Genomic DNA, 22,397 nt, shown 5'->3' on the forward strand with positions numbered 1-22,397 from the left:
GGAGTGTGATGGATGAAAAGCGCAGAGCATCCTGTCAGTATGGATCCCTGGAATGCACGAAATGGAAAACAGATGTGGACCAAACAGGTATCCCTACACCTGTCTCTGTTTCAAAACTTGTCAAAACGTATTGGTTAAAGGTATAGTAGGCTATCACACACTTGCAGTCTCTTCTCCATTGGGGTTTATGCAGACTGAATGCCAGGTGGAACTTCTGTTGTAAAGAATGAGTTCAGGTTGATAAGTGTTATGCTGAGATCTGAAAAAAGCTGTCTCGTAATTTAGCCATTAATCACTTAAATGCTCTACATGGAGATATATTTTGTGTAGACTGCATGCTGTGGTGACTTTGAAATGGAAAGGAGATTCGGGATAGAAGAACATGCCTTTTCCAGAGCTCTTGTTGAGTTTACAGTGTCATACTGGCTTTATTACATTTGCTAAAATGTGTGCACCCCTCTGCTCTCGCACCACAGCACCTTCTGCTGCTTTCAGAAGCTGGGTTACTGAACCTTACTAATAAAGTTTTGCAAAATAAACTTATGGAGATCATCAGGGTAAAGCAAATGTGGTCCATAAAAATCAATTCCAGGACTTCGTTATCAACTGTATAATTAAAAAAAAAAGCAACTGTAGGCCTAATAGTTAATAATATTGTTTTTTACAGAAAAAGACTAAAAAATGCTATAGTAAAAACCTGTCAATGTGTTAACCGTTACCACATGGTGAAAAATTGTACTGTATTTTATGTAATTTTATGTAAATCGCTGAAAATTTGCGTTTTTGGAAATAAGAACTATGAGTTTATATGTAATTTATGGTGAAAAGGAAGGACATTCCTGGAAGTCCCTGCGTGACACATCACAAATTTTATTTAAATGTTTTTTTTATTTTTTATTATTCTTTGACTTGTTTTTATTGCATGTCTAACCAAGAGATTCATTTTGCAGTACTTCTTGAGTTCTTATATGCACTGTACTGTACCACATTAATTCTACTGCTTTCTTACTCATTCGAGCACATTTGAAGGATTTTCCTTTAAGAATGTCTAACCTGACATAAAAAAGCCTCAGTGCTTGAATGGAGTTATTTAACTTGAACATGAAGGAGCAACTTGCCTCTTGGCACTGATTTTTGAACAACTCTTTTCGCAAGAATATTTGATTTAAATGTTCTAGTGTCATCTTAGTTCAGTACTTGTCCTGAAGAGACCTATTGCTCCCATTCAGTCGGTCACGTTCGACGTACGTCGGACTGACCGACGAATAGAAATCTCGCTAGAGAGGTCAATCTGCTTCGAGTGTAACTAAAACGAGCCAATGCACATTGGCATGCAATCATATGCAGCAGCTGCTCACCTCGCAGCGCGGGTATATAATGAGCAGCAGGTGCGTTGCATCTTCAGCTTTTCGCTTCGGAGCCAAACAGTTGTTCTCTGCGGGAAGTGATCTAAAAGAGTCTCTACAGGACGATCTCTTTTGTGTGTAGTGCGGGCGTACAGCACAGCAGCGGGGTCGAATTCTCTCTGTTTGTTTTTCTTCCCTTTTTTTGCCTTTTGGAGCAGCAAGAGCTGAAAAGCCGTTCTCACGGCTGGTAAACGTTGTGCTTAGAGAGTGCGTAAAAGCTGTTTTTACAGCTGGTAAGAGAGCGCAATTCTTCGAGAGACCGAGCACACGACAGGCTGCACAATCCCTTGGCTGTCTGTGTTGCCGCGGCCGTTCCCCTGCGTGCTTCAGCACTGATTAAAAGAGCAAAGTCCCTAAAAGAGCTTACACAAGTAGAGCTTGCTTTTTAAAGATGACATTCTAATTGTATGTTTCTGGATGCAGTCGTTACCTGGCGCCGGGGGATGGTCACGAGCGCTGCATCGCGTGTCTGGGCTTAGCGCACGCTGAGGCAGCATTGGTGGATGAGTCATGTACCCATTGTGGGAAGATGACCATCTTGGAGTTGCGGTCGAGACTCCAGTTCCTGCAAAGGGGCGGAGTCCCAGTGCCGCTGCCTCGTTCCAATCCTCCTCAGAGGGTTGCTACGAGTGGTGGCACTGGTGATCTGAGGAATCCCCCTAGGAATCCTCATTCCTCCTGCATTCCGCAGCCAGTAGAGCTGCCGGGGGAGCACGGTAGGCCATCTCAAAGGTGTGCACCATCCGTGTCCTTCGTCGCTCCTCCCGATGACTGGATGCCGATAGCTGCATCGGAGGGTGAGTCCGACTTTTCTGGAGATGACGCGTCGGCACAGTTGCCTCCTTCGGGTTCGGTAGCTGTGTCCGATATGGATCTGGAAATGATGGCTATGCTTTCCCGGGCTGCCAACAGGGTCGGGCTCGTGTGGAATCCTCCACCGTGTCCCAAGCCCTCCACCCACCGCGGTTCCTTTCTTCCCAGAGGTGCGTGGAAGGCACCTTTTACTGCCTGAAACCGTGCCGGTGGGTCCTCCTGCCTCACCACCCTTGATGGCAGTGTGGTGAAGGGTTACATGTGCATCCCCCCTGTGGAGCGGGCTGTTGCTATGCAGCTGTGCCCTAACTCCACCTGGCGGGGGGAGCAGTCTCTCCCTTCCCGGGCCTGTGAGCACTCGTCGGACCTTACCGGCAAGGCTTACCAGGCCTGTGGGGAAGCCGCTTCCACCTTACAAGCTATGCCGTTGTTGCAGGTCCATCAGGACAAGCCACTGAGGGGCCTGCACGAGGGTGGTCATGACCCGCAAGTTCTTCAGGAACTTCGTGCCACAACGGACCTCGTGCTTCGGGCGACAAAGGTTACGGATCAGTGGATCAGTGGGTCGTGCGATGTCCACTTTGGTGGTCCAGGAACGCCATCTCTGACTGTGTCTGGCCGACATGAGGGATACCGACAAAGTCAGGTTCCTTAATTCCTCCGTGTCCCAGACCGGCCTCTTCGGCGACGCGGTTGAGAACTTCGCCCAGCAGTTCTCGGCTGTACAGAAGCAGTCTGAGGCGATCAGTCACATCTGGCCACAGCGGTCCACTGCTGCATCCACTCCACCGCCGGCAGCACCTCAGCCTGCTCGTCGCCTAGGGCGACTCGAGATGGGCACCCAAGCCTCTCCTGCACCCCCTGTCCAATCGTGGAACCAGGTAAGTGTTGCACAGCACACACAGACCCCGCTATGGGCTGCCTCCCAAAGAGAGCCCCCCGAGCCGCGTCCCTAAGTTCCACCTCGCTGCCCCACTGCGGGTACGCCTACGGTCCCGCTTGTGCAGTCTCTGCGAGCCTGGTTAGCGCTCCCAGTGAAAGCTGTCGATGCCCACGTCTTGTGTGCAGAGATCGTGGTCCTACTGGCGAAGGATGCGATAGAGCCGGTCCCTTTCGGGCTGGCCCTGTCTCCCCACGTCTTCACGAAAGTCGTGGAGGGAGCCCTTGTTCCCATGAGAGAACAGGGTGTTCGCATCCTCAACTATCTTGACGACTGGCTCATTCTTGCTCAGTCTAGGGAGCGGTTATGCGAACACAGGGATTTGGTGCTCAGTCACCTCAGCCAGTTGGGCCTTCAGGTCAACTGGGAAAAGAGCAAACTCATCCCAGTGCAGAGGATCTCTTTTCTCGGAATGGAGTTGGATTCGGTCGAACAGTCAGCACGCCTCACAAAGGAACGTGCTCAGTCTGTGTTGAAGTGCCTGAATATATTCAGGAGCAGGACAGCGGTCCCACTGAAACTTTTCCAGAGGCTCCTGGGGCATATGGCAGCCGCAGCGGCAGTAACCCCGCTCGGTTTGCTTCATATGAGACCGCTTCAGCACTGGCTTCACGGCCGAGTCCCGAGATGGGCATGGCAATGCGGCAATGTGGCCGAGTGGCAATCACTCCGGAATGCCGCCAAACCTTCAGCCCGTGGTCAGACTCCTTGTTTCTTCGGGCAGGAGTGCCCCTAGAGCAGGTGTCCCGGCATGCGGTGGTCTTCACGGATGCCTCTGCCACCGGCTGGGGTGCCACGTACAACGGGCATGCAGTGTCAGGGGTGTGGACGGGCCCCCAACTGCATTGGCACATCAACTGCTTAGAGTTGCTTGCAGTACGCCTTGCCTTGGGCCACCTGAAAGGGCCGCTACGGGGCAAGTATGTGCTGGTCCGTACGGACAATACTGTGACCGTGGCGTATATCAACTGTCAAGGGGGTCTGCGCTCTTGTCGCATGTCGCAACTCGCCAGCCATCTCCTCCTTTGGAGTCAGAAGCATCTGAGGTCGCCATTCATGTCCATGGTGTGCTCAACCATGTGGCAGACGAGCTCTCACGAGCTGCGCTGCCCAGGAGAGTGGCGACTCCACCCCCAGGTGGTCCAGCTGATTTGGGGAGAGTTCGGCGAAGTTCAGGTAGACCTGTTTGCCTCGCCAGAAACCTCTCACTGCCAGTTGTTCTACTCCCTGTCCGGGGGAACACTCGGTACAGATGCACTGGCGCACAGCTGGGCCCGGGGCCTTCGCAAATATGCGTTTCCCCCAGTGAGCCTACTTGCACAGACCTTGTGCACAGTCAGGAAGTGACGAGGAGCAGGTCCTGCTAGTTGCGCCCTATTGGCCCAACCGGACCTGATTCCCGGAACTCACGCTCCTCGAGACAGCCCCTCCCTGGCGAATTCCTCTGAGGAAGGATCTTCTTTCTCAGAGACGGGGCACCCTTTGGCACCCGCGTCCAGACCTCTGCAAACTCCATGTCTGGTCCCTGGACGGGACGCGGAGGTTCTAGGTGAGTTACCCCCTGAGGTACTTAACACCATCGCTTCGGCACGTGCACCGTCTACGAGACACAATTATACAGAGTATAACCAGCAGTGAAATGTAGGATAACCAGCAGTGAAATGTAGGGTTATCCTACCAAGCACAAGGCGTGCCCTGCCCACTCAGGTTGTATGCCCACTCTATGAGAGGTGTGGCATCCTCCTGGGCGCTGGCTCATGGCGCCTCGCTGACAGATTCTATAGCTTTCGTGTCAAGCCGGTCTCCTCCCGTGTTCTCACCTCAGGTCAGAGGCACGGAGAGGTCCCGGCTTAGTGTCGGCTTGCTGCGTTACATGCGCTTATTGCTCCAGAGAGTCCCTACAAGGCAGACCCTCTTGAGTCCTCCGATCACCCTTCGGCAGCCAGACGTGGCAGAGCGTTTGGCGCCAGGCGTTTACTCCATTGTATCCTTGAGAACTGGATTTAGGCTGGGTTCCATATGTATGACCTTACAGGGATCCCATATGTGTTATTCCACAGGTTGCTCCTAAACTAAGCCCGTGTCTTTCCCTCTGGGAGAACCCACCGCTCGTCAGGTTGGAGTCACCCCAGTACTTCCATATGTAGTACAGCCCTACGGGGTTAGTCCATATGTACTTCTCCACATAACTCCTTCGGGGACGGATGTGGCTTCAGCAGTGGTTCTTTCCAGTGAAAGGGTACGCTTTCCCAGTGTTATCCAATAGTCTCACTGAATGGGTTTTGGCGAACAGCAGTGATCGACACTCTCTGTGTTTGCCCTGTCCCATCGTCCTTAAGCAAGGGGGTACAGGAGGCTTGCTACAGAGCGCTGGAAGGGGGCAGCTCCTGTGGCGCTTTGGTAGGGATTCCTATTCGTCCGTCAGTTCAACGTACTTCGAACGTGACCGACTGAATGGGAATGTCTCGGTTACATGGGTAACCCTCTTTCCCTGAAGGAGGGAACGGAGACGTACGTCCCGTCGCCACAGTCGCTGGACCCCGCTGATGCTGCCGCCTTACCTGTTCGGCTCCTCAGCGAAAAAACCTGAAGATGCAAAGCACCTGCTGCTTATTAGATACCCGCGCTGCAAGGTGAGCATCTGCTGCATATGATTGCATGCCAATGTGCATTGGCTCGTTGGTCAAATTCATAAATCTATCAGAGAAGATATTTTTTGCATGTTGTTCCCATTTTTCTCTTTTAGATAATTTAGTAATCCCAAAAACTCTAATTTAGATTAAAATGTCCTGCTGCAATAGGAAAAATAGGGGTCAAGCAACCTGTTATTGTTAACTAAAAATGAAATAAAAATACATTTAAAAGTTAAATAGATATATAAAACAACTTTAAAAAAATGGCAAAAGAACATAACAAAATTACTTAAATTATATATAAAAATAAAAGCTAATTAAAAAATATTAATAAATACTAAAATAGTATATAAAAATTACACTGAACAATATTTTTTTTTTTCTGCTGATGGCCACGTATATAATTCCCATTGTCAATAAAAACTTATTTAATTAAGATCAATATTAGTTTTAAATTTAGGTTAAATATATATGAAAGTATAAAGGAAAGTATGTATTTTAGGTGCTGGTCACCATTTTTTCAACAATTTTTATTTAAAATTGTTAAATGGTGTGACCAATTGAATTTTTTATAGTATATACATTTTATGCAAGATGATTACATTTTAGAATACATATAGCATGCATAGGATTATTCAACCTCCCAAAAGTGTTTCATATCAAATGCAAAAAGAAAGAAAGAAAGAGAAAGCAAGCTGCTGGAACAGAGAAAACAGGTCCAAATGGCCGAATTTTGGTTGATTAATTAGTCAATACAGTGGTTTGTTATTAAATAACAAATGAAGACACATTTTATTGTTTGAAACAACAAAAGGCTTTATACAAATTAAATATTTTCTCTGAATATTGCCTTATTGAGTGACCACTCAGCCGAGTAAAGCTGACAGAACGTATTAGCCTCTGCCTAGCATAACGGTTACCATGCCACTCATGAGAAAGAGACAGTGCACAATGCCACTGGAGACATCAGCAGTGACATAACCAATTGTAGAATCAGGGGAAGAGTTATGCTAGGCCTCCTAAACCCTTGCAAGTAATAATTTGTTGTCTGACAGCCGAGGCGGGTAACCAGGACATGCTGCAATTTTCTGCTGCTGCTAAAGCTTTGATTTATTGGTACTGGAGGAATACGGAGGAAGTCACTGAAGAGGTTTTGAGAACTTCTTCAAGAATAGGAAGAAGGTAGTAACGATAGACCTGAAGGAATTGTAGAGGTTTAGTTTTTGCTTCCTTTAATCGTGATATATAAAGAAGGTGGTTCTTCAGTGGTTGTTTAGCTATTTTTAAATTTGCTACAGGAAGGAGGTGTAACGATGGTGAATTGATTTCAACAGACTGGTGCATCTTGAAATGTACCTCACTTTTCGGAAATCCTCCACAAGCACTGCTAATCTTGAGAGAGATGTTGCATTAAATTTGATATTTTCTGTAGAAGGCAATCTGAGCTGTATTCAGCTATTTGTGGTCGTAATCAGTGTGGCTTCAGTCCAGATCTTCTTGTTTTCTGTGTTTTCAGAGGCAGATGTGGTCTCAATGGCAGACTCTACTATCACAGTGGGGGACATAGAGGGGGAACTCTATAAGATTGAACGGATCAGAGACATTTTGATCAGAAGGGAATCTGAGCTAAGATACATGTGAGTAAACTGATTTTTACATGTTAATATTTATGATATATACCAGTCGTGTATGGTGGTGTTCTGAAATGTTCCGATTTTTTTTTTTTAAATCAATATAAATTCATGTCCAAGTCACATTTTCTTGGTTAAATAATCATTACTTACACTATCAGAAAAAGGAAAACAAAAATCAATTATATTTTATATTTTTACATTAACATTGTCATCAATATTCTATTTATTAAAGCCAAGTATGAATCGTCTCGGTTACGTACGTAACCCTCGTTCCCTGATGGAGGGAACGGAGACGTTATGTCGTGACGACATAGGGGATTTACTTGGAAGCCCCAATCATCTCTGACTTAAGAGAAAACGCCAATGAAATTGGCTAGTGGATTTTGCATACCTGAGCCACTCCCCGTGCATACGGGTATAAAAGGGCGACAGGTGCATCCACTCATCCGGTTTTACCCGCTGAGGAGCCGAGAACGTGTCCCTGGCAACCAGCGATGGTTCAAGATTGTGGCATGGGGACATAACGTCTCCGTTCCCTCCATCAGGGAACGAGGGTTACGTACGTAACCGAGACGTTCCCTATCTGTCGGTCACTACGAGTTATGTCGTGACGACATAGGGGTCATATGGAAAGCGCCACAACCTGAACCCCGTCACGACCTTGTGCATGCAAATGTTGACAAGCTAGTGCGTGACAGACAAATGCCATGCGAAGGTCGCAACCTTCCCATCGCCCCAGCGCAAATTCGCTAACCTTGGTGCCCGCAGGGACCACTGAGTACATTGCTGCTGGAGATAGCCAAGCCGCTGTTCCTTTCCCCAAGAAATCGGAAGGGATTTCGACCTTCTATGAAAGACTGCTTCAAGTCTTTCCTATTTGTTGTTACAGCTTGGCGGTAACGACGGGGAAGCGAGCCTTCCGGAGAAGGGCGCTACGGAGGCCACATCCTGCCCGAAGGGAGGTAACATGTGGAGACACTGATATGGACTGACCCAGGCCTGGGGCAGTACTACATACGACTGGACCCTGGGGCAGATCCTACCTAGGAGTAGGGAGGAGGGCTGCCAGCAGGGCCTGACAGAGCTCTGCCAAAGGGAAGACACGGGTTTACCGTGAGGGAAACCGTACCGTGGATGAATACACGTGTGGGATTACCCGAAGGGAATCAGGCCATACGGACACCTAGCCGAGTACAGGGGCTGACCGGAGACCCGGGCGAGCTAGCACCAGTACTGGGCCTGGCGTCAGACTGCTCCGCCCAGTCTGACTGCCGGGGGTGCTGGAGGTCTCCACCAGGGTTCGCCGTCCGGGGAACTGAACTGGAGGAGGAAAACAGGCGCTCGTATCCCCGGGTGAGGGGGAATGGCGCAGCAAGCGTGACACCGGCCAACTCTTCCCGCCACTTACCTGTTACCCAACACACGGGAAGAGACTGGCTCCACGCGGAGACTGTAAAATCTCGCGAAGGTGTTCGGTGTCGCCCAGCCCGCAGCTCTACAGCTGTCTGCCAAAGAGGCGCCGTGCGACAACGCATAGGAGGAGGCAACACTCCGTGTGGAGTGAGCCCTCACCCCAAGGGGGCACGGCTCGCCTTGGGATTGGTACGCCAAGGCGATGGCCTCCACTATCCAGTGGGCCAACCTCTGCTTGGAGACAGCCTTCCCTTTCTGCTGACCTCCGTGGCAGACAAAGAGCTGCTCAGAGCTTCTGAAGCTCCGGGTGCGGTCCACGTATATGCGCAATGCTCTTACGGGACACAGCAACGCCAAGACTGGATCTGCCTCCTCCGAAGGCAGTGCTTGCAGGTTCACCACCTGATCACGGAAGGGCGTGGTGGGAACCTTGGGCACGTATCCCGGCCGGGGTCTCAGGACAACGTGAGAGTAGTCCGGCCCGAACACAAGGCACTCTTCGCTCACCGAAAATGCTTGGAGGTCCCCGACCCTCTTGATGGAAGTGAGCGCGGTCAGGAGCGCTGTCTTAGCCGACAGGAATTTCAGCTCGACTGAGTCCAGCGGCTCAAAGGGACCCCTCTGAAGTCCCGCCAGGACGATAGAGAGGTCCCAGGAGGGCATCAGGGGTGGCCTAGGCGGATTCAACCTCCTGGCACCCCTCAGGAACCTCACGATGAGATCATGCTTTCCCACGGACCGGCCGTCCACTGCATCGTGATGGGCCGCGATAGCAGCCACATACACCTTCAAGGTGGAGGGTGACAGCCTACGCTCCAACCTTTCTTGCAGGAAAGAAAGCACTACTCCAATCGTGCATCTTCGGGGGTCTTCCCGGCGAGAAGAACACCAGTTCGCGAACAGACTCCACTTCAGAGCATAGGCTTGCCTTGTTGAAGGAGCTCTAGCCTGAGTGATGGTGTCTACCACGGCCTGTGGTAGACCACTTAAGTCTGCCGCGTCCCGTCCAGGAGCCACACCTGGAGGTTCCACAGATCTGGACGCGGGTGCCATATGGTGCCGAGCCCCTGAGAAAGGAGTTCCTTCCTCAGAGGGATACGCCAGGGAGGGGCTGTCGCGAGGAGAATGAGTTCCGGAAACCAGGTCCGGGTGGGCCAATACGGCGCGACCAGCAGGACCTGCTCCTCGTCCTCCCTGACCTTGCACAGTGTCTGTGCGAGTAGGCTCACTGGGGGAAATGCATACTTGCGTAAAGCCCGAGGCCAGCTGTGTGCCAGTGCGTCCGTGCCGCGGGGCCCCTCGGTCAGGGAGAATATAGCTGGCAGTGGGAGGACTCGCGGGAAGCAAACAGGTCTACCTGAGCTTCCCCGAATCGACTCCAGATCAGCCGGATCGTCTCGGGATGGAGTCGCCACTCTCCGAGAAAGTGAGCTGTCGTGAGAGCGCATCGGCCGCACGATTGAGCTCCCCCGGAATGTGGACAGCGCGCAGCGACCTGAGCTGCGTGTGACTCCAGAGGAGGAGATGGCGGGCGAGCTGTGACATGCGGCGTGATCGTACACCTCCCGGCCGGTTGATGTACGACACAGCCGCAGTGTTGTCCATGCGGACCAACACATGCTTGCCTAGCAGCAGTGGCCGAAACTGCCGCAAGGCCAGATGCACTGCCAACAGCTCCAGGCAATTGATATGCCAAAGCAGTCGAGGCCCTGTCCAGAGCCCCGAGGCTGCCTGCCCGTTGCATGTAGCGCCCTAGCCCGTACTGGAGGCATCTGTTGTGACAACAACATGCCAGGACACTTGTTCTAAGGGCACCCCGGCCCGTAGAAAAGCACGGTCCGTCCAGGGGCTGAAGGAGCGGCAACACTCGCGCGTGATACTCACCCGAAGTGAACCGCGGCGCCATGCCCACCTCAGGACTCGGGAGTGCAACCAGTGCTGAAGTGGTCTCATATGAAGCAATCCGAGCGGCGTGACCGCAGCTGCGGATGCCATATGCCCCAGGAGCCTCTGAAACTGTTTCAGTGGCACCACAGTCCTGCCTCTGAAGGAACTCAGGCAGTTCAGCACTGATTGGGCGCGCTCGTCCATGAGGCGCGCCGTCCTACTCACCGAGTCTAACTCCACACCGAGAAAAGAGATTCTCTGCCCAGGGGAGAGCTTGCTCCTTTCCCAGTTGACCCGAAGCCCCAACTGGCTGAGGTGCCGTAACACCAGCTCCCTGTGATCGCACAACTGCTCTCGGGACTGGGCCAGAATGAGCCAGTCGTCGAGGTAGTTGAGGACCCTGACGCCCACTTCCCGTAGCGGGGCAAGGGCGCCTTCAACGCCCTTCGTGAAGACACGGGGAGACAGGGAGAGCCCGAAGGGGAGGACCTTGTACTGCCATGCCCGACCTTCGGACGCAAACCGTAGGAACGGTCTGTGTCGCGGAAGGATCGAAACATGAAAGTAAGCATCCTTCAGGTCAATCGCTGCAAACCAATCCTGGGGATTGCACCCCAGGATTGGTCGAAGACCACCGCCTTTCTTGGGTACGATGAAGTAAGGGCTGTAAAACCCCTGCCTCATCTCGGCTGGAGGGACCGGCTGGATTGCATCCTTTGCCAGGAGGACAGCAATCTCCTCGCGCAAGACAGGAACGTTCCGAGCTACCACTGAGGTCTCGAGAACGCGGCTGAACTTGGGAGGTCGCCTGGCGAACTGAGTCGCATAGCCGAGTCGAATTGTGCGCGTGAGCCACCGAGACGGGCTGGGCAGCGCAAGCCACGCTTCCAGACGCCATGCAAGGGGCTCCAACGGCACAATCGACGTACCTGCGGTGGTGCAGCGCAGAGGAGTAGGGCTGGATAGTACAGAAGGCAGCGCGTTCTGAAGCATCCTTACCGAACTCCCTAGGTCCCAAAGGGGACTGGCTAGAGGTGCGTGGGGAGGCACTGCGTCCCCGAACCGCACTCTCTTGGCCGCTGGCAAGATGGGTCGCGGGCGAGAGTGAGGAGGCAGTGCGTCGCGCACTGTCAACCCGCGAACCTGATAACCCGGGGAAAAAGGAAATTGCTCTTCTTTTGACAAAGTGGGTACCGCTGGCTTTCTTGAGCCAGCGGCGGAACAGAATGAATGATTCTCCCCCCAACCCTCCTTCGGGGGAAGGAGCGGCGCTGATCCCGCCATCTCCTGAGATAGAGCAGCTTCCCACACCTCCGGGTTGCCCGTGTCAGGGCCGTTTTATCGCCTCCTTGGACGATATCGGGGCCAGTTGGAACACGGGGGGGGGGGCGCCACGCTCCTGCAAGAGGCTCGACGCCCCAGCACAAGGCGGAGCAGCTCAAAGGGACACAGGAGGGCGCCCACGGTGACCAGCAGACTGGGGCTTGCCCTGTGGCGGAGCGGTGCATCACGCCGGGGCAAGATGTGCTGGACAGCCTCGGTCTGCTGCAGTACTGCCGAGAACTGCTGGGCACAGTCCTCGACAGTGTCGCCGAACGGTCCAGCCTGGGAGACAAGAGCGTTCGAGAAAGTGTACTTTGTCGACTTCGCCCCTCTCCACAGGCTGAGCCACAGACGGCACTCTTGGACCACAAGTGTGTGCACATCGCCTTCCCGAGGCACTGCGCTGTGACTTCCGTTGCCCGTAGGGCAAGGCCAGTCGCTGAGCGCAGCTCCTGCGTCAACCTCGGGTTGGTACTACCCTCGTGCATTTAATGCCTTGGCCTGTGTACTCGCAGGATAGCCGTGGCATGCAGGGCAGGGGCGGCCTGGCCCGCAGCACTATAAGCTTTGGCCGAGAACGGCCATCAGCCTATAGGCTTTGGACGGGAGGCGCGAACGACTCCCCTAAGTGGCGGCGTTTCGCGGGCACAAGTGCACCGCGACCGCTCTCTCCACCTGGGGAATGTCAGCGTCACCCTTAGCCGCCCCGCCATCGAGGGTAGCGAGGATGGAGGAGGCAGACGCGCCGCTTCTGGCCGTAAAAAGGGGCCGTCCACGACTTCATCAGCTCCTCGTGCACTTCCGGGAAGAAAGGAACCAGGGCAGGGCGTGGTCGCGAGCCACAGCCTCTGCCGAGGAGCCAATCATCTCACCGCGAGGGCTCAGGACTGAGAGGTGTGCACGCCTCCAGCCCGATCTCGCGGCGGCCCGGGAAAGCACGGCCGTCAACTCTGGGTCCGATTCGGCGGCGGCCGCGAACCCCGCAGCTGCGCCGAACCTTCATCCTCAGAGGACGATTGCCCATCCCCCGATGCCGCGATCGACATCTAATCCTCTATCGGCGCGCCGAATGAAACTGCTGGGCACGCCGTGAGACGGCACAGCAGAATCACCGGGGAGCCGCACAGAACAGCTGCTGCAGGAGGAGTGAAAGGTCCGTGGGGACTGGCCCGGCGGAAGGCTCTCACTGTAACCCTCAGATCGCCCAGAGCACTAGCCGATGGTTCTCTGCTCGTGGCAGAGAAGCCAGCGCGGGTAGTGACAGAGGGGGCCCCTCCCATCCCCGTGAGGAGAGAGAGGCGCGATCGCAGCGCTGCTATGGTTACACGCTCAATGAACGCATAAACCATCCACGAACGCAGCTTCAGCGTGCTGGAGCCCCAGACACTGAAGACAACGATCGTGGCTGTTTACGGAGGACAGGAAACGACCGCAACCAAGAGGACACGGCCGGAACAGCGTCTTTAAAAAGACGTGAACCGACCATGATTTGCTCTTTTAGGAAATTTGCTCTTTCAGTTGAAGTGCCCAGGGGAATCGCTGCAGACAGGACACCGCTGTTCGCACCGTAACGCCAACCAGAACAGCTTCCAGACAGATGATGAATGGCTTTGTGGAGATCAACACGTTCATCCACTCGGCTCCGAAGCAAAAATCGGATGAGTGGATGCACCTGTCGCCCTTTTATACCCGTATGCACGGGGAGTGGCTCAGGTATGCAAAATCCACTAGCCAATTTCATTGGCGTTTTCTCTTAAGTCAGAGATGATTGGGGCTTCCAAGTAAATCCCCTATGTCGTCACGACATAACTCGTAGTGACCGACAGATAGGGAACTTAAGTTAGTGTATTTAAGCATTTTACATTTATTCCAAAATAATAACTCAAGGCAGTAACAATTTAAACAATATATTTTATTTGTGAACTTATGTTGAGTTATTCTTTTTAATAGTTAACTTTTAACACATTTTGAATTTTTCAGATCAACAGTCATCAAAGCTTGTTAAAAATTGGTCACAGACATCAAGATTTACTTTAAATTCCACCAAGCTAATTACTCACTAAATCCCACAGATCATGTGTTCATCAAAACAGTTCAAATTCAGTGGGCTTAGGGGAAGCAAGAGACACGTGGACTCCTGCTGTAACTTTACCTGCTGGTGTCACTGTTGCACAGTGTTTCTTTAGAAAAAAAGTTTATTAGATCCATGTCTACAGTGATCTTATAGGATTGCTAAAATTGTGCAGTGTGTCTCGGGCTTAACTTGAGTTCTTTGGTGAATTCTGATTGGCTATCAATGTTTTTTTTTTTATCATTCATCAGCTGACGAAAATCATTCTAAAAGTAATTCCAACAATATCAGACCTCATTATCATTACAGCTGTGGACTTCCCTATACTTATAGAATTTGAACAATTATTAAAACTTTATAGTTGCAGTTATCATCCATGGTTAGAATAGCCATTTTGCCTATATAACCTACCATTGTCCCAGGCAACAGATTTCCTACATTTACTTTCATGAATCACTCTACAGTCTGTTTCTTTGCATGTGATAAAAAGAAGTTAAACTCAAATCAATTATTCATTATTATTTTGTAGGTAGCAATGCAATAGGTGTCAGGGAACTGTCGTGTGTGTCATGTGTTCCTGCCTCTTGTGCCCATATTTGGTTTGTTTTCTGTCATGTCATTAGTAGTTCATTCTGTTCAGCGGTGTTTGTCTCGTTAGCTATGATTTACCTGTGTATATTAGTCCTGTCTGTTTAGTTAGATTTCGTCTGGTCTACTCGTTATCCCCGGTGTTGGATGTCTGTGTCTTACCCTGCCTTGCCTTGTCTTGCCCTGCCTTGATGTCAGTAAAGTGTGTTATTTGAGTTTATATCCTCGTCTGCGTGTTCCTGGTTCCTCCCTCGTGTTTGACAATAGGTGGGTCCTAATCACCCCTTCTGGGTTTATTTAGCAGTAATAACCTGCAGACTGTAAATTATCATTTACATATTAATATTTATGTTTTGGTTTTGTCAAACACTTCTAAATTAGTTCAAAGTGTATCCATGTCATTAATGTTTAAAAGAAGTGTTTTCTTTCATTTCATTTTCACACTACTATATGAATGTAATAACCAATTTTGTCAATTATAATTGACAGTCAACAGCCAAACCCACAAGCCATGAGCAGTTCATAAAGTTGATCTGAGATCCTTCTCATCATCATCACATCTGCAGTCATCTGTCCTTCCTGTTCCCATTACCAAGAGCTACAATCAGCCAGCTGCCCCTCATTAAGATGTTAATGCTTTGCTTTTGATGCTGCCAGAGTGTCTTATGCATGGATATTGGTTTCCCCTCACAATTGTTTGGGGAAGAGCTTTGCCTATCACAAAATCAGTGGGGCATTTCTTCCCAAGTGTTTGATTGGTGCTCAGCCTCCACTGTCTGTCTCAACTGAACCGGAGAGATACAGAGAGAAATCCAATGGTGCAGCTTCATCATTAAACTGCGTATTTGGTTTAAAATTCAGGGACTGAATGCACTCTAAATACTATCTGATACAATTAGCATGCAAAAATGGTAACATCTTAATTAACTGGTTTTATTAAAGTCAGAAATATGAATTTATACCACAAAAACTAAATTGCTGTAAGGTAACATTTTCAGGTTATCACTTTTTACAGTGAGTTAAAAAGCTGCCATGTGTAATTCTTTGAATATCATGATTTAAGTGGTTCAAATAATTTAATGTAATAACCAATGATATCATTAGAAAGCTTGGTACATGAGTACATTATCATTTGTTTTTGTTTGTATATACATTGAAATATTAAATACAGAGCAAATATATTGACAGCATCTTTGCTTGCGTTTAGACGTCAAAAAAAGACAAATATATAATATTTAAACATTGTAATGTTTAACATTTTTACTTGCATTAAATTTAATTGCCATATAAAAATATCTATTTGCATCCAAATTGTCACTGTGTAGCAGCTATCCAGATGTTCAACATACACTTGTTTATGTAAGTTTTAGCTGGTATTCCATTCCAAATATTCCAAAGTAAACACTGACTCACGCTGTGATGCTTTTTACATGCTCAACACTGTAAAACATGTGACCCTGCAACTATTATTTTAAAAAAGCTGTTTTTATCTGATCCTATACATACATTTAGTTTTGTTAGTGTAACACATTTTAGTTGGCTCAGTAATGTTGCTCATGAAGCAGAATTTGTGCAGTGAAGACTGTAAATGCTTCTGCATGCTTTAGAACAATGTGGTGGTATCATATTTGTCTGTCCTTTTGTTTTGCAGGATGGATGATATCCAATTATGTAAAGAAATTACAAGACTGAAGAAAGAGCTTCAAAAGCTTTTGTCTATCCCAGGTGAGATCTGGGAAAGCCTCTGGAATAAATAACAGTAAAGAAATTCAAGAAATACTGTTTTAGCTCTTTATGTTTTTTACAGTACAGCTGTAAAAGTTCCTTCTCCTGTACCTTTACTGAGGTTACTGATAAAAAATGAGATTTTTCAATTGCTTTTACATTTGTTTTTTTTTAAAGTAGCACAACATGCACTACTAATAAAGTCAATACATTAAGTCCAACCTTGTTTTGCAGAAATTAGTCTTAATTAGTAAATAGTCTATAATAGAAATAGAAAATAGAAAATAATTAATAAGCATGACAATGGAAGCTGTTGTTTGGTAAAATATAAAAATCCATTTTTAGATAATGACAAGTCTAACGAAGACAAACAGAAGGAGGAAGAGCTTCTGAAACAGATTCATAAATTAGTGGAGGCCAGAGACTTCTTAGTAGATGACGTGGAGTTTGAGCGTCTCAGGTAAGCTGATTTTAGCATGCTGGGAAATGAAGGAGGCTGACACACTATTCATTTGCACCCTTTATTAAATCTCTGACTGGGCTCAATTCTGTGGCAAAAAGGCCTGAGGAAAAAAAAAAACATAACTCACCCTCTAAGTACAGAAGTAATAGGATTGTATTTGTAATAAAGCCATGCTGCCACATTCTGTCTCAGCAATTTCAGGAATTTAATTCAGGACAAGTCTGCTCAGTGCTTGTGGCATCTGCACAATTTTGCGATTGAATCTAGACTTTGAATCCAGTGTTTATTTGTTGATGTTTTGCCTTGTGTATAACAATGTAATTATATTAACATAATGTACATTTATTTAACCCCGAAAACTCTTTCAGTTTTTGTGCATTTGTATAATAATTACTATATTGGAGCTCCACGTTAATAATTATCAGCTGAGGAAAAACTGGATGTATTTTTAGTCCAGCTGCTGTGAAACATGTGGTGCACATCACAGTGTAGGTCCATTTCCATCCAGTTCTCAAAGGCTGGAATGGAAGTCATGTGACATGTTGCAAACCATTCACTTCCACTGAGCAGAAGTCTTTTGTAAAGCCAGCAGAATACCACAAACAAATAAAGAAAGAGAAATGCATGACACATGAACACAAATTATATTTTCAGATTACATTTCCCAGCAATAACACAAAAACCTTGAGCTAATTGAAGGACATGCATAAATAGCAAATTATACAGTCAGTCCTCCCATAATGCATTGCCTCATAATCACCATAGTTACTTCTGCTGTACAGGGAACGGGAGGAGGACAAAGAGATGGCTGAATTCCTTAAGTCCAAACTACCAAAAACCAAGAGTAAGTCATTCTTTTATGGTTGGTAGAACATGTTTATAATTTTATTGGTCATGCAGTTGAAATATGAAATTTCTTTATTACATATAAGGTTAATTAAATACAAAAAAATGTGGGATATTTTGTAAACATTAGTCACTGGCTAGGTTTCAAATGGTTTAGGCCCTCACACAACCCTAATTAACTCTTAAGGCTGTACAGTACATGATTTCTGCTCAGAATTTTGCCCCAATTTACAGTCTGGACAAGCTGACACTAGTTGCCAAAATTTAGAACTAGTCTGCAGATTTGAGTTGAAAGATTTCAAAGAAAATTGCATAGTGTATGATGGTTACAGTCTCATATTTTTTAGCTTCAGACTTAATGATATTTTGAATAGAATATCGAGACACAAACATGTACATAATCAATCACGTTTGCTTCCATTTACTTTTGATCAGTGCTTTGCTACACAACATACAAATTTTTACTCCAAAAGTGCGCAAATTATGTTTTCACACATTTACTTATTTTCTTTAAATAGAACAGAACCATAATTTCTTAATGACTCGCAGAAAGACAATTCTCTGCTGATCCATCAATCAGTATTGGGTGATCATAATTCCAGCATTGTGTAATTGTAAATGATGGTAAACTTTTGTGTTCTGTCTCATAATACATTTATGCATCAGTTTATTATATACAATGTCTGCATTAGGTCTGTAATGTAGGAGGCATGACAATGGAGTGGAGATCCATTTGCAGGCTTTATTAAAAGAGAGCGTTGAAACAGGCAGGGTCAAGAAACGGCAAACGGTAACAGCAGAGACAAGGCAAAAGAGTTATCCAGATAAACAAGCGATAGTCAGGGCAGGCAGCAAATGAACAAAAACAAGGAAATAGTCCAGGATCAAAACACAATAATCAGGAAACCAGGAAACACGGAAGGCAAGACAACGGGAGGCTAAACATTCAATCCCCAGAAACGTCAGAGAGTGTGTATGCTACTTTTAAATTCCTTGTGAGACAACTGTGAACTGATGATGAGATCTGATGAAAGACAGGTGATTGCAATTGATGATGTGTACAGGCAGAGGATTATGGGAAATGGAGTCCGGGGGGAGTGGTAAAGGGTACAGGATGGGGCGACACCTAGCGGAGCTCATGGGCACTCCAGCTAGAGATCGTGACATCCCCAGAATCCCCAGAGCAGAACATACCCACGGTGGAGCAGAAGACCACCATGGCAGAGCAGAAGACCACCGCAGCAGAGTAGAGGGCCACAAGAGCAATGCAGAAGACCACCACAGTGGAGCAGACAAATGAGGAAACCAGGGCTGAGACTGAGACCTCGGAGGAACTGAAACATAGGAAACGGTGTACTTAAGGCCCCAAAGACTGAGGTAGAAAGCACAGAGAGTCAATAGTCTCCTTGGCCGTGATCGTCATCTTCATTCCGTTCAAAAGCTCTTAATGCATGGCTTTTTCTTCTGGAGCATCAGTGAGCGTTTGAACCTTCTGTAATAGTTGCATATGAGTCCCTCAGTTGTCCTCAGTGTGGAAAGATGAATCTCAAAATCATACAGTCATTGTTGGAAAGGGTTCAAATACACAAAAATGCTGAATTTTATAAATTCAACTATTATTTTCTCTTGTGGACTATATGTAAACATCTTTTATGTGAAATATCTTATTCAGGTCCGTACTAAATAAACAATATCATGCATTTTGCAGATTCTGAAAGGTGTATGTAAAGTTTTGACTTCAACTGTATATATATATATTGGTATTTTATATGCTCTGTTGGTGGTTGATGGAGTAGCATCACCCGGCGGATATTGTTTTCTCACCGGGCTTAAAAATATTTCAGCAGAGGCAGGGATACCAGAAAGGGGGAAACCCCCACCTCCCCCTACAAATCGCACCCTGGATGTGTGTGTATGTGTGTATATATATATATATATATATATATATATATATATATATATACTGTATATTAGTGTTGTCAAAATTAGCGCATTAGCGCATGCGATTATTTTTTTCCGGTTTAGCGCGTTAAAAATATATGACGGCATTAACGTAGGGGCGGGGCTAGTGTTGGCCACCCCACTCACAACTGCTGCCTCTGTCCCTTTTTTCTTGTAATTTAGTCTCAGAACATCTTTACGAGCACATCAAACAGGAGACGTTTCAGACCTCAGCGTCAGGTGCGAGTCAAACGAGTGCGGAAACGGTACTGTAGGCTACTCAGCGCGCGCTCTTGAATTGCACGCACAAAGGCGCCAGCGCCCGCTGTAACCTTTATCATTTCATATCAAAGCACGAAAGAAACGATGCGCATGCAGTGTCGCGGTCAGTTAAGTCATGAAGGCGATTAAAGCTGCCTTAAAACTGTGCATGCATGTGCTAGGCTATATGTTATATATGGGTCATTTAAGAACTCTGAAATGGATTTCAAAACTGTCCTGGCGCAACCCAGCACGGTCTCCCTCATCTAACACACCCGATTCAACTCATCAGCTCATTAATAGAGACTTTAAGACCTGAAGTTAGTTAGAAAAGGTAAAGAAAGTTGAGAGAAAACACGATGCGTGTCAGATCCGTGACATGTTCAGCAGCGGCAGCTCTTAAAGAAACAGCACCCAAAATTACCTATTAAGCCAGCTGCTGTGATGTCTGTTCATCAAAGAACAAAAGAAAAAAAGAGGAAATCAATAACTTTTATAGCTTTAAGGATTCATCTATATTTAATTTAGTGTTTGATAACTTTATTCAATTTCTGTACATGTCCTACTTGCTGAAGGGCACAGGTAGCTAAATATGACATTGGTTATAATGGGTTTATGTGAAGATAGTTTAAAGTTTACTTAAATTAGAAGTTACTTTATTAAAGTCTAATAAATATTAAAATTGATAGCTCTCAATTATACTGTAATGTTGAATGGCTATAGTCAATATTGGGGGGGGGGGGGCAATTTTATAGAGGCATCAGTAGTATTGGTGTCAGTGATACTGACCTTCAGTCATAAAAAAATATGCCATTAAACAAATATTAAAAATATACTGTATGTTCTTTGTACATTAATTTAAAGATTAAATGTGAAATTATTGCAATATAAAAGTATATTGAAAAAGTTTAATGTTAGGTGGGATTAATTGCAATGAATTTCAGAAAAAACGTGATTAATTAGTTGTTTTGTTTTTTATCGATTGACAGCACTAACATATAAATAAAATATTATATTCTTAAAAACTCCTGCTTAAACTAATAGAGAATGTGTCAAAGTATTAGATAGATCTATGGTGGGAAAATGTTCCTGTTACCTTGTTAAACTCAGTTAAAATGGTTTACTGTAAGTCATTACATCTTTGTGTATAAAACAATTCTTTGTCTATGAAACACTTCTGTGTAGGTGTTGCTCGCAGTGGGAGAAGGCCGCCCAGAGACCAGCAGAACTCTACTCCCTTTGTAACCAAGACAGGCCTCACTTTGCTGAAAGAGTGCTGTGGATTCACCTGCTCTATAATGTAAAAGACACACTTTCGGCAGTGGCAGCAGGAACACAATGCAATTCTGGAGCCTTGGACAAGGATGACCATTTAATGACACCAGGAGACTCAAAGAATATGATGTGAACCAACACTAGAGGTTTCTGAAAGACAAAGTTATGAAGTTGTCTGTTAAGGAATAGCAGTTTATGCGTAACTCTTATATATTTGTTTTCCTATTTTTCCACACCCATTTGCTCACTTTCTACCAAACTCTTTCTTTGAAATATCCTGTTTTTTTGCTAATGCAATGCTGTACCAGGTGAGATAATGAGCAAGTTTACTATGCCAGAAAAGCCATACATATGGAGCTGATTATATGATGCATACATCAAAATGTATTACTTTACACAGTATTGTTCAAGGAACCTTGCACAAGACTTTATTAATCAATAATCTGCCCCCTTAATCATAATTGAAAAATTATGTAAAAAGGAAAAAAAAATTGTGTAAAAGGGAATTAAATGTTTCTGTGTTTTACTGCTTTATATTTCTGCCGGAAACTGCAGTGCATTTTCCAACGAGCCTGGGTTGGTCTTAGTCGTACAGTGGTTAATAAGATATTTGAGCCACTGGTTGAACAATTAAGCTAATTTAGTTATTTTATTGTGTTACAACAATTTCCATAATTGACAATATAAGAGTTTTCTCAGCAAATATATTCACGGGAGCACAGGCGCTTGCACAAAAAAAATGAATTAAATGAAGAACATTTAATTCAGATGAACATCATCTAATAGAGCCACACGCCAGGAGCCTGTCCTTTCCACAGCTTGAAGTCCAGCATGTCTCACAGTGCCAAAGCATGTTGTTTATGTTCTCTGGTGAAGTGCTTTCAACAATGTCAAGGGCTCTTCTCTGTGGAGACAAGGTTCCATAGCAACCAGCGCTTTGGACAATTAATCTTTAGTCACTTTTAGTGGCTTTTTAGTAGTTAAAAATGTCATTAATCAGGAGTCAATTCACACATTTATAGAGTGCATCTGTAGATGATAATGGAAAAGATCAACATGGCATTATGGCTAGGTGAATCTATGAATTATACTAAACATTTTGGATTTTGTTTGCATAAGTGCAGGACTCTACTAACATTTATCAATAATTCAACTAATCAGCTTTGACCCTGAATGTA

At 46.6% G+C, this 22,397-nt stretch overlaps 1 protein-coding gene across 1 annotated transcript; it reads left to right on the forward strand.

Moving 5' to 3' along the window:
- Window positions 1–8: 8 nt before the first annotated feature.
- LOC306879709 (bMERB domain-containing protein 1-like) lies at window positions 9–21,264 on the forward strand (the record flags this gene model as incomplete). Its single annotated transcript, XM_079432852.1, has 6 exons — window positions 9–87; window positions 7,309–7,429; window positions 16,360–16,433; window positions 16,779–16,893; window positions 17,679–17,740; window positions 21,130–21,264. The coding sequence occupies 6 exons, from the start codon at window positions 9–11 to the stop codon at window positions 21,246–21,248; spliced, it is 570 nt and encodes a 189-aa protein (XP_079288978.1). The 3' UTR covers window positions 21,249–21,264.
- Between the last annotated feature and the right edge of the window lie 1,133 nt (window positions 21,265–22,397).

Source organism: Barbus barbus (genome assembly GCF_936440315.1).
Source record: "Barbus barbus genome assembly, chromosome: 13".
Taxonomy (NCBI): domain Eukaryota; kingdom Metazoa; phylum Chordata; class Actinopteri; order Cypriniformes; family Cyprinidae; genus Barbus; species Barbus barbus.